Source organism: Stegodyphus dumicola, chromosome 1 (assembly GCF_044657685.1).
Source record: "Stegodyphus dumicola isolate Sdum_Otavi_A_Nest chromosome 1, ASM4465768v1".
In the NCBI taxonomy this organism is placed as follows: domain Eukaryota; kingdom Metazoa; phylum Arthropoda; class Arachnida; order Araneae; family Eresidae; genus Stegodyphus; species Stegodyphus dumicola.
The window spans coordinates 208,459,984-208,472,987 of NC_140768.1; the positions used below are offsets into that span (position 1 = coordinate 208,459,984).

The window sequence follows — 13,004 nt, forward strand, 5'->3', positions numbered from 1 at the left end:
GTCACAAAAGGTAAGGTATTTAAACTGTTTTCTACATGCTTCTTGAATAAAAAATTTTCATATATTTGTCATGTGCAAAAACGTTTAATTCATCGTTCAAATTGAATCATTCCGAAATTGCTCAACAAACTGAACAACTTAAAACAAATAAATCCACTTTTAGCAGTTTAGAGCTTTATTTGCATCTTTTTTTCCCCTATGGGACAACACGTGTCAACACTTTCTACTGCCCAGCATTAAATTAAATGTGTTCTTATCTCGTATAACAGTGTTATCGTCCACAAACTAATCATTGCCAGCAAGAAGTTTGTAAAGTGTGCATTTTGTTTCGCTGTTTGTTTATTGAAATAATTAACTTAAGAGATATATTTTTTATGTTTAAAAATCTTTATCATAATCAATATGATGATAAAAGCATATTTTCTCACTAGAAGTTTCAAATACAACCTGATGAAAGTACGTTGATTGGAAGTAAACGTTTTTATAGAGAATGTTCTTTCTAGAGAATATACTATTAGACCAGGAGTCTCTAATCTTTTTGTCCCTAAGAGCACATTCTAGAATATCTGTTAGACGGCAGGTACCATTTACGTTTTCAATGTGAATTTATAGTTGGATAGAGTTAGATACATGTAACATTAAAAAAAGGGGGGGTAGTGAGAGATAGAGAGAGAGAGATGATATAAACTAATATAAAATAAAATACATTATTGTAATTAATATAGAATCGTTTTGTGTTTTTTTTTATTAAACTTGTTAACTAACCTTTGATTTTCCACAATAAATTTTTAAATTTTGTATTTCTTCTCTTTCACCTTAATGTAAAAAGAGCGAATAATATTGACATATATTTTTTTGCATATGCTTATCGAACATAAATTTTGAACATATTTTTAAAACTGAATATGTGTTTGGTTATTATTCTTCCAAACTTCTATTTGTTACATAAATGTAAGCGAATTCCGTATCCTAGTGTTAAACGATTGGACTAAAACTAATTATTGAACCTTTAATTGTCTAATTCAAGAACATTCCTTCACGCTTTAAATGATTATTTGTGAAGACAGTTAAATTTTATTCTAAGATACGAATATTCCTTTGAAACTATCGTTTTCTAGCATTTTGTACATCTACGGGTCCATATGACCTACAACAAAGAAATCAGTGTCAGAATTAATCGAATGGGTTCAATATCTAACAAAAAAACCGAATCTTACAAATGATTAAATTCAGAGAGATAGTTAACATTAGGCAGAAAAGGGCGACCAGAGTTTGGAGTAGATTTTGAGTAAAATTCTGTCGCTTTCGAGGGAAATAACACACAAATCCCTCTCTTTGCTTCTGAAGGATAGGGATGTGTTTCTGATCGCTTTTGAGATCAATAATTTTATTCAAAATTTAAACCATACCAATGCGGGCTTTTATTACCTAATTAAAATATTTTAATTAGTGTATTTCTTTTTCAGTTTAATACAAATATTTTTACCGTATTTTTACAGAAAATAAAAAATAATCAAAATTACGGAACTTACCTTCAGCAAAAAGTTGACATCCGTAAATTCAAGTAATTGGCACAAGTAAACAAAAGAGGCGTAGGCAGTTTCCCAAGGTATGAGATGAGTTTCATTTTTCAGGTACTTGGTCATGGACAAGAATACATCAAACTGAATGTGGCCAGCTTCCGCCAAAAGGAATGTGTCGAAGAGAAGATTGGATCTATCTGATGGCGACAGCGACTAAAGGTAAAACACAATATATGAAACACCCTAATAGTTTAATAATAAATCTAAATTAGTAGTTTTTACGAGGCTTTGAGCTATCATAACTAGATAACTGATTTAAATGAAAAAAACCTACATAACAGACAGTTTCAAGCTTTGAACAATTGTCAACTTTTAAAAATAATATGAGTATTAAAATCCTTAAAAACTGAAAAAGACTTCAAAGTACACTGAATCCATTTTTAAAACATATTGTTGCAAAATGCCCAGCGGTTGCGCGGTGATATAGCTTCCTTGCAAAGCGAGCTTAGGGCTACCAGAAAGTGGCAGGGAAAGGCAGGGTTGCCAGATTTAGCGCAAACATCCATTTGGCGATATTTGGTGACAACATTGGCACTATGTCATAAACGGAGCTAGAGCATTCTAGAACTCATTCTTAACGGTTCTCTCGGGAATATTCTCGAACGTAGACTAAAGCTATATATATCCTGCCAGTACGGGGAGAAAGTAGTGTCTTGAGTTCAGAGATTAGCTTGAGAGCGATCGACAGACAGAGTCGTACTCTGCCATAAAGTTGCTTTCACCGTTATTCTCTGAAAGCGGTATTGCTGATTATTTTAGCGTGTTTGTCGCAGGTTTTCGACGAGTGTAAACGTGTCTTTGGAAATGTCCTGTGTAATAGTGCTTACTGGTAAATAGATAGCGTTTTGATTCTTCACCAAGTGTTATCATCAATTATTCCAAATCTACAAACCCCGTAGAACGCAACAATGTCTTTCTTCTCCCTTCTCCACCTCAATGATCTTAAAAAGAGAGTAACACTGCGATCCGGTTGGATTAAATTGACACTTTGGTGATCTTGATAGCTCTTAATCTATTAAAATTTCAGCAAGTTACAACAAAAGACAAATTTTAGAATAACAAAGTGTGAAAAATCCAGCCGCCCAAACAGTATAGTGGTTAGGGTCGATGATTGCCATGACGAAGGGCCCGGGTTCAAATCCTGCAGAAGGCATGGATGTGTGCGGCATAGTAGCACTCTAAATATGCGGCAAGCCGAACGTCCTCTCGTGCGGTTTGGTGAAAAACCCTCGTACCCTTCCCTCCGAGGTGCTTTCCGTCAAAATTCGGGTGCGGAACTGAGCTAAATCGTACTATCACCTGAATGGTGCTCATGGCTGTTACCAACGGCAGGCGCAATCTAGCACTGCTTGCCACGAGGAATTTCGTGGGCTTGGGCTGACTACGTCAGACAAGTGAGCATAAGCAACAACAACAACATGGAAAATACTCTCTGATCCATAAGTCATTCTTCCCAAGATTTCTGGCATTTGCCACAGATTTTATGAGCGAAACTATATCAAAAATGCTTTGTCATAATTGCAAGTGTTTCATAACAAATATTAAGCTCTTCAATAGAGAGAAAGTTGCTTTTCAGACTGTTTTATTTATGAAATCATTGCCGTTTTCTGATGACTGAACTTTCATGCATTGACGGTAACATTTTATGGTTTAATATATAATTTTGAATGTGTTGAAGATAAGCGGATTGTTAGTCTTGTTCTGACACCGCCAGAACAGGAAGAACTACTAAAAACAATTAAAACAGAATAACTGATTAAGATTCTCAATATTGGCGTTTTAAAAGCACAGATAGAAATTTCGATTCATTCATAAGAATCTTGAGCATCAGGAAATGTAAACACTTAAATGTGTCTTCTGATTGATTTGCAAATATTAAATATGCGATATGATAGCATAAGAAAATTGATAGAAATTGCTGAATAATTTTAAGGTAAAGTAGAGATTTCTATAAATTCCTTAAAATTACGAGTACTGTTTTTTTTCTCAAGCTCAATAAATTTACTTATCACTTGTTAAAAAAAAAAAAAAAAAAAAAAAAAAAAAAAAAAAAAAAAAAAAATGCTCCCAGAATCGTAAATTTATTCCAAATATTCTGAAACATTGATTGATTTCAGATTACCTTGCACACACACACACACACACCCAAAAAAGAAAGAAAGAAACAGTTGTATTCAATCCAAAGAAAATTCGCAGATATTTTCTGCTTTGGTTTTAAAATTTATATTTTTTAGTAATTTTTCATAAAATTTTTGGAACCTTTAAAATTTTTCCACCACCTGAAATTAGATGCATTTCTAAGCACACCTGAAAAAAAATAGGGCTTTGTATTCAAAATTTCCTAAAATACGTGGCTTTATAAATTAGCTCATTTTGATAATTGGCATATTTGTTATAAGCGATAATAATGTCAAATGTGGTTTACGTAGTTTGCTAAAATTGTTTGAAAGAATGAACCATGCACCTTTTTTGCCCTCGTGCACAGTGAATGGGAAAGGAAAATGGGTTAGAAATTAAGAATTAATAATAAATAAATTAAGAATTTCGCCAAGTGGGCGCAAACGGAAAACAGTGAGCCAAGATAAATTTTTGAACTTCTTGATAGAAATTTCAGGAAAAGGTTTCCGACCGTGCATTGTTATTTGTGATTTTCAATCGCTAGGTGTACTCTATCTTTGCTGAAAGTTTTCAACCGATTTGCTGAAACACCCTGTATAAACAACGAATGAACTGTGATATACAAGCGATTAAACTAACAGCATGAGTTTATTTCAGTGTAAAAAGATCAGTGTAAAGATCAGACAGAAAGATTAGTGTAAAGATTCAGAGTAAAGATCGAACAAAGGAGGAATTATTTACGCAGTCCTTATTTCGCGTTGGAAGGTCTCAGAGAGAATGTTACGGCTTTGCGTTTTTACATAGCTGTTAATTTGCGTAAGTCGTCTGTTACACAAACTAGGAGAGATAATGTTCTAAACTATTTATACAAATGACTCATAAAAGTTTGATTCATTAATAAAATAGATATTTTAAACCTTTCATTTCTGTAATGAAAAGCAATTGTTGGATAATTTACCTCATGACTAGACATCAATAATTCTGTCAGTCTATTCCAGTCATTTTCTTCGTAATTAACCAAATAATATCCAGTCTGGTTCACGTTGAATTTCACCCATTCATTATGAACGACAGGAACAGTAAATTCGGCTGGAAATTAAAAATATATATTAGCATTAAAATGCATTAATGTAATTATGTTAAATCAAAATATTTGAAGAATGATAACACTTTTCTCATGTTATATTTCACAGTTCTCTTCATAAAATATATCACCAACAATATAGTATATTAATGATAGTAGGTATAATAGGCCGGTTTGGGGCTCTTTTAAGTCCTGGGTTTGGGGCCACAGGGAGCGGGGAGCCGATGGGCGGAGCCTCCTGAGGCGCAGAGGGGGGAGGGAATAGAGTACGTGGGGATGCTATGTTACTATCTACGGACGCGCTGCAACCTGTTTGTGACGTCATCACGCTTTATCCATGGACCTTTTAAGAAATAGACTAACCCAATTGCGTTTTCTCCCTTGTCTGGCGCGTTCATGGCTGTCACCTTGATCACATCCGGAGGAGTAGGGACGACTTCCAGAAATTAGCAATGGTTGGCTATTGCAGCGCGTACTATTGTCACGAAAAAGCTGGTGGTAATGCCTCATTTCACAAGTAAGAATTTTTAAATATTTTTATTTTTGACACTGAGGTTGCTTTTTAAATACTTAGCATGTTTTTCAAGCATGATTAACGTTAAGACACAATAATACGCCGAATAAATACTAATTCAGAAGTCAAACATCAAAAATCAGCGTTATATTTACAAAATTTTTCACAGGACTAGTTTCGATGGTTTTACCGAACCACCATCCTCAGCTGCAAAACCGCAAATAAACAAGATAGGAAATAATGATTAGATAAGATAAGAAAGCCTGGACAAGAATAAGCAAGTGGCGCCATCTGTTGGTGAAACCAGAACTAAAACATAATTTCTTTAAAGGCCGAAGGCCAATTTGGATTGGAATTAGGATCGTTAACTAGAACAGAAAGATTTTTATGAATGTGAAATGCCTGTAGAAAATCCAGTTCTCCAATAGAAGATGTTTTTTGAATAATTTTGGCAGCAGAAAAATTGAAAGTGTGATTTTCGGACCAACAATGTTGAGCAACAGAAGACTTCTGGGTTTCCTTTTTTCTAACATATGCCTCATGTTCCTTGACGCGAAATTTTAAGGCTCTCTTGGTTTGGCCAATGTAAATTAAACCACACTGGCAAGGAATCCTATAAATACCCCAGGAATTCATATCCGGAATGGGGTCCTTGAGTATGCAACTCGGAATTTTATTGATGGGAGAATAAACAACCCGAAAGTTAAATTTCTGCAAAATATGTGCAACTTTGTATCTAATTGATGGAAAGAAGGGAATGACAACAGAATTTTTATAATCTCCTAAAACAAGAGTGTGCCTTTTAGTGTGTTGAGATGAGAATTTTTTAACTGCTTGATTAATAATGTTGGGTGAAAAGCCCCTGTCAATAGCTATTGCTTTTAAATAATTTAGTTCTTCATCAAGGGCTAATTTGGAGGAGCAAACTTGAAGAGCACGGAAAACATAGGAATAAAATGAAGCTAACTTTTGTTTAGTCGGATGACATGATTTAAAGTGTGGTGAAAGGCAAACCGATGAAGGTTTACGGTAAACCGTAGTACTGAAGTTGGATGTGTTAAGAGTGACCAGAATGTCGAGAAACGGAAGAGAATTGCAAGTCTCAAGTTCAAAAGTGAACTGAATAGCAGGATCAATAGAATTCATTGTTGAAAGAACTTTATTTAAATCATCTTTATTACCTTCAAACAGGGTAAAAGTATCGTCTACGTATCGGAACCATGCCGCGAATTTTAAAGTTTCAAACAATTTTGATTCATAATAATGCATGTAGATATCAGCCAGGATGGGACTGAGGGGGCTTCCCATGGCTAATCCCTCAGTTTGCTTGTAATATTTATTTTGGAAAACAAAATGTGTTTGTTTGAGAGAGAACAGAGTTGAGTGAGAGAAATTAGCTCATCAATTTTGATGCAAGAGAAATGAAATTCGCGAAGTCTGGTTTCTAGACATCTTAATGCACCCTCCACTGGGACATTGGTGAATAATGATTTTACATCAAAAGAAACCATGAGTAAATTACTAAAAGAAATGTTTTTGATCTTTTTAACAATCTCTATTGAATTTTTTATGGTGTAAATGTTATTGTCTAATAGAGTTGAAAATCTAGAAACTAAATATACTAAATATTTAGCTAATGGATACGAGGCAGTACCTAAATTTGATACAATAGGGCGGAAAGGAATACCACTTTTATGAATTTTGGGAGGAGCATATAATCTGGCACAATTCGCAACAGATGGGATAAGCGAATGTTTTAAGTTGCTTGAAATGATTTGCGAAGATTTGATCGCAGTTTTTATTTTTGACAAGTCCGAAGGTGAAGGATCTTTAGGGATCGGATTATATGGTCCTTCGTTTAAGAGTTTAGTGACACCATCGATGTAAGTGTTCTTATCCATGACGACTATCTGGCCACGTTTGTCGGCCTTTGAAATGATAATATCCGGGTTAGAATGAATTTCGCGCATTGTAACTCTTTCTCTCGCAGTTAGATTTGGTTTCAAAGGTTTATTATTAAATTTCACATTATGAGCGATAAGATGCCTAATCATTTCTTTCTGTGAATCTGAAACTTTACTGAACTTGAAAGCTTTTTCGATAGGAGCCAAAATCTTTGGAATCGAGGGTTTACAGGTTTGTGAGAAGTTAAAATTATATAAAAAAATAAAAACTGCGATCAAATCTTCGCAAAACATTTCAAGCAACTTAAAACATTCGCTTATTCCATCTGTTGCGAAATGTGCCAGATTATATGCTCTTCCCAAAATTCATAAATGTTGTATTCCTTTCCGCCCTATTGTATCAAATTTAGGTACTGCCTCGTATCCATTAGCTAAATATTTAGTTTCTAGAATTTTCAACTCTATTAGACAATAACATTTACACCATAAAAAATTCAATAGAGTTTGTTAAAAAGGTCAAAAACATTTCTTTTAGTAATTTACTCATGGTTTCTTTTGATGTAAAATCATTATTCACCAATGTCCCAGTGGAGGGTGCATTAAGATGTCTAGAAACCAGACTTCGCGAATTTCATTTCTCTTGCATCGAAATTGATGAGCTAATTTCTCTCACTCAACTCTGTTCTCTCTCAAACAAACACATTTTGTTTTCCAAAATAAATATTACAAGCAAACTGAGGAATTAGCCATGGGAAGCCCCCTCAGTCCCATCCTGGCTGATATCTACATGCATTATTATGAATCAAAATTGTTTGAAACTTTAAAATTCCCGGCATGGTTCCGATACGTAGACGATACTTTTACCCTGTTTGAAGGTAATAAAGATGATTTAAATAAAGTTCTTTCAACAATGAATTCTATTGATCCTGCCATTCAGTTCACTTTTGAACTTGAGACTTGCAATTCTCTTCCGTTTCTCGACATTCTGGTCACTCTTAACACATCCAACTTCAGTACTACGGTTTACCGTAAACCTTCATCGGTTTGCCTTTCACCACACTTTAAATCATGTCATCCGACTAAACAAAAGTTAGCTTCATTTTATTCCTATGTTTTCCGTGCTCTTCAAGTTTGCTCCTCCAAATTAGCCCTTGATGAAGAACTAAATTATTTAAAAGCAATAGCTATTGACAGGGGCTTTTCACCCAACATTATTAATCAAGCAGTTAAAAAATTCTCATCTCAACACACTAAAAGGCACACTCTTGTTTCAGGAGATTATAAAAATTCTGTTGTCATTCCCTTCTTTCCATCAATTAGCCACAAAGGTGCACATATTTTGCAGAAATTTAACTTTCGGGTTGTTTATTCTCCCATCAATAAAATTCCGAGTTCAATACTCAAGGACCCCATTCCGGATATGAATTCCTGGGGTATTTATAGGATTCCTTGCCAGTGTGGTTTAATTTACATTGGCCAAACTAAGAGAGCCTTTAAATTTTGCGTCAAGGAACATGAGGCATATGTTAGAAAAAAGGAAACCCAGAAGTCTTCTGTTGCTCAACATTGTTGGTCTGAAAATCACACTTTCAATTTTTCTGCTGCCAAAATTATTCAAAAAACATCTTCTATTGGAGAACTGGATTTTCTAGAGGCATTTCACATTCATAAAAATCTTTCTGTTCTAGTTAACGATCCTAATTCCAATCCAAATTTGCCTTCGGCCTTTAAAGAAATTATGTTTTAGTTCTGGTTTCACCAACAGATGGCGCCACTTGCTTATTCTTGTCCAGGCTTTCTTATCTTATCTAATCATTATTTCCTATCTTGTTCATTTGCGGTTTTGCAGCTGAGGATGGTGGTTCGGTAAAACCATCGAAACTAGTCCTGTGAAAAATTTTGTAAATATAACGCTGATTTTTGTTGTTTGACTTCTGAATTATGATTAACGTTCTAAATAATTATAAAGCTATTGCATGCTTTCAGGCTTGTATATATTTTTAGCTTTTCCTATGATGTAAGCGAATTTGTAACTTCTTTTAGAAAATAATATTTTAAATCTGAACTAACAGAAGAATTTAACCAAGTAATTTTCTCTTACAATTACTAAAACTATAACTAATACTAAACTATAGCTAAAATACTAAAATGCCTAAAAATGAATTTTTGAAAGTTTTTCTTTAAAATTTATAATTTTTTGCTGCTTTTTTAAATTATAGGGAAATTTTAATTCCTAGCATTATAACTAATCAAAAATAAGAATATTTAAGAACGAAAAATATACATCTTATATAGCTGGTTTTGTTGTTAAAAGCTTAGCTTATAAAGTAAAATGTAATATCTGTTTCTCAGCTTTAGTTTCAACAGAACCATATGATGGTTTGCTAGGTTTCAAATATTATAAATCTGTATGTAAAGGTTTGATTTATCCTTCCAGTGACGTCCGAATGATCTGCAAAAGTGCAGAAATAATTTTTAGGCAGACTGAAAAAGAGTTTAAACTGAATAAAAAAAAAATTTAAATTTCATGACTCTAAAAGTCTTAAAAAGCGTAGGAACAGATATATTTCCTTCTCTTCAAGACCATATTTATGATGATGAGCCAGATAAAAACCACCTGATTAAATTAATTAAAGCAGTGATATTTCAATATTTAAAAATCAGAATGCATCATGCAGTTGCATGTTACAATGAATCTAAACAGAGAGAAAATATTCGAACCAGATTTACTAAATTAATTTTATTTAAGCATCAATAAACCATATTATCTGTTTCTCTTCCTCTCTCTCTCTAAATATATATATATATATATAGGTGTGTGTATTTACATTAATAGATAAATATATATAATCTTGCTTTCACAAATATTTGAAATAAAAAGTAAAGTAAGCGAATTTTTCAATGCAGCAAATATCCTAAATTGTTTACTTTCATGCATATGTATTTATAGATGTATAGTCATTCTGTTTAAAGTATTTACAGGTATATAAAATTACAAGGTTACTTTAGGCGCATTAATAAAAATTTAAGATTGGACATGTAATATCTTGTATTTTATAGTAATTATTTTTTAAAATTTATTTCTAGTTCCGCATAAGATTTTTTTATTTACTGCGAAATTTTTAAAAAATTTTTCATTACACTCAGAAAAGTTTATGCTCCGAATTTTATGAGTTATTAATATTGTCATAAATGATCATCTTTTAATACCATAATAATTTTGAAAACAGAAAAAATAAATAAAACAATCCTTGGTTTCTATAAACATTTGAAATGATAAATATTTGCTACTACTGTCTGAAAATGTTCATAAAATTAAAAACAAATTACCAAATCTTGTTTAATTTTACCTTATTTGTTTCATAGCATCATGTACTATCAATCTCACTTAATTTTACTTTATTTGTAGGCAAAAGTAAATTCATAAATTTTTTGTTTAGAGTTTTTACCGTTTTATCAAAGTAATGATGTTTAGACAAGAATTACGCTTATGCTCAAAATGCAGTAAAAAAAAAAAATACTCAAAATGCACTAAACTTTCATGAGATATATAAAATCTTATTAGCAAAAACTGTGATTTTTATTATCTCATCATTTATACAACGTATCACATTTAATAATTAAAAAGAGTTATGTGATAAAAACGCCATATGTTTCAATGTTACGATAAACTAAATCGTCCCTACTCTCTCTTTCCGACATGTGTGTGACGCACGCCCCGCCCACTGGGTTAGTCTATTTCTTATAAGGTCCATGGCTTTATCAGCTCGGATTATCTTGCTATTGCTACGTCAACCACATGTTTCCATGGACCTTATAAGAGATAGACTAACCCAGTGGGCGGGGCACGCGTCACCGACATGTCGGCGAGAAAGAGTAGAGACGATCTGGTTTACTTTAACACTGAAACCTATGGCGTTTGTATCACATAACTCTTTTTAATTATTAAATGTGATACGTAGTATAGTGATGAGATTATGAAAGCCACAGTTTTTTCCAAATAGGATTTAATGTATCTCATTAAAGTACTTTTCACTGCATTTCGCACATTTTTTTCACGCGTAATTCTCGTACAAACATCTTTACTTTGGTAAAACGGGGAAAACTCAAAGCACAAAATTTATGAACTTAATTTTGCGTAAAAGTAAATTAAATAAGATTGATAGTACATGATGCTTTGAAATAAATAAGGTAAAATTAAACAAAATCTGATAATTTTTTTTAAAAATTTAATGAACATTTTCAGGCATTGATTTTCCAAACTATAATAACATTACAAAACGATCATATTTATTTAATTATATCATCATTAAATTATTAACATTAAAGTGGATTAGTTACTTTAATAATCCATAAAATTCGGAGCATAAAATTTTCTGAGCGTAATGACGGGGGGGGGGAAAGCTAAAATAAAATTTAGAAGCACTCATTTTATATTACGCCTAAAAGGAACTTTTTTTTTTTTTTAAAGTTTTGTGTGTTACCTATAATTATTGAATATCATGTTCTTCGGCCGTAAACCACATACATTTGAAAACAGTATATCTTTAGAATTTCCTCACTGGAGATAAAACTGTTATTTTCCGTACAGTGCTCGCTCTGAACTCGTTGAGTTTGTTAATCAAAAATTCGTTAAAGGTTTACAAAATATGAAATAGATTAAAACAAATTCGAAAATCGGCCGTCCAGATGCCCATGTTCGGGTGGAGGGTTACATTATTCAAAATTTGATGGGTCTAGATACCGTCGTTTTTGTCACAGTGCAAGAAACATGCATGTATTCATGCAGATTCTTCATTATTTAATTTCTTTACATATAATATAGGGCGATAATATTTGGTAACAACAATTTGCAAGGAGATAGGGACAATTATAGTAAAACAGCGCAAAATGCCGCTTCGAAATTAACAGACTTTCTAGGCGACCGCCGCTTTAAGTTAATAAATTAAATTAACAGTAAATAAAAAAATCTTATGCAAGACTAAAAATAAATTAAAAAAATAATCACTATAAAATACAGGCAAAATTAATTATTACGGTTAAATACTATTTTATTATTAGAATTAAATGCATAAAAATTTTTTAGGAGTCAAAAGTGTTTATCACTATGATGTATTATGAAATATAATTAAAATAATATTCCTTTATAGAAATTGTGCTATAATACTCATCTATAATTTTAAAAAAGCAGCACAATTTAGAATTTTAAGCAAAACTTTCAAAAATTCTTTTTAAATATTTTAGTGCTTTTTACTTACTTACACCAATAAAAAGCATAAAAATTGCAAGAGAAAATTGCTTGTTTGAAATTTTCTATTAGTTCAGATTTAAAATATTATTTTCTAAAAGAAGTGGTTACAAATTTCCTTACAGTATAGGAAAAGCTAAAAAAATATCCAGCCCTGAAAGCATGCAATAGCTTTATAATTATTTGGAACGTTAATTATGCTTGATAAATATGCTAAATTTTTAAAAATCAATCTCAATTTCAAAAATAAAAATATGTAGAAATTCTAATTTGTGAAATGAGGCGCTACAACCAGCTTTTACTTGACAATTATACACGCTGCAATAGGCAACCAATGTTGAATTTCTGCACGTCGTCCCTACTCCTCCGGATGTGATCAAGGTGACAGCCGGCAACGCCTCAGACGAGGGAGAAAACCCGCTTGGGTTAGTCTGTTTCTTATAAGGTCTATGCATGTTTCATCCTGTTTGTGTTGTAATCCGGTTTCATGTCCGCGCTTATCTATTAATTCAAATGCGCCACGTGATTGCAACATGATAGAATTTCTAGAACA

The 13,004-nt window shown here is 32.5% G+C and overlaps 1 protein-coding gene across 1 annotated transcript in view; it reads right to left on the reverse strand.

Moving 5' to 3' along the window:
• LOC118205807 (uncharacterized) overlaps positions 1-13,004 on the reverse strand; it is a 425,653-nt gene that overhangs the window by 190,053 nt on the left and 222,596 nt on the right. The window contains exons 12-13 of the mRNA XM_085825092.1: positions 4,660-4,790; positions 1,533-1,736 (exon numbers count right to left, since the gene is read on the reverse strand). Of these exons, the coding sequence (XP_085681218.1) occupies positions 1,533-1,736; positions 4,660-4,790 (335 nt within the window). The remainder of the gene's footprint in view (positions 1-1,532; positions 1,737-4,659; positions 4,791-13,004) is intronic.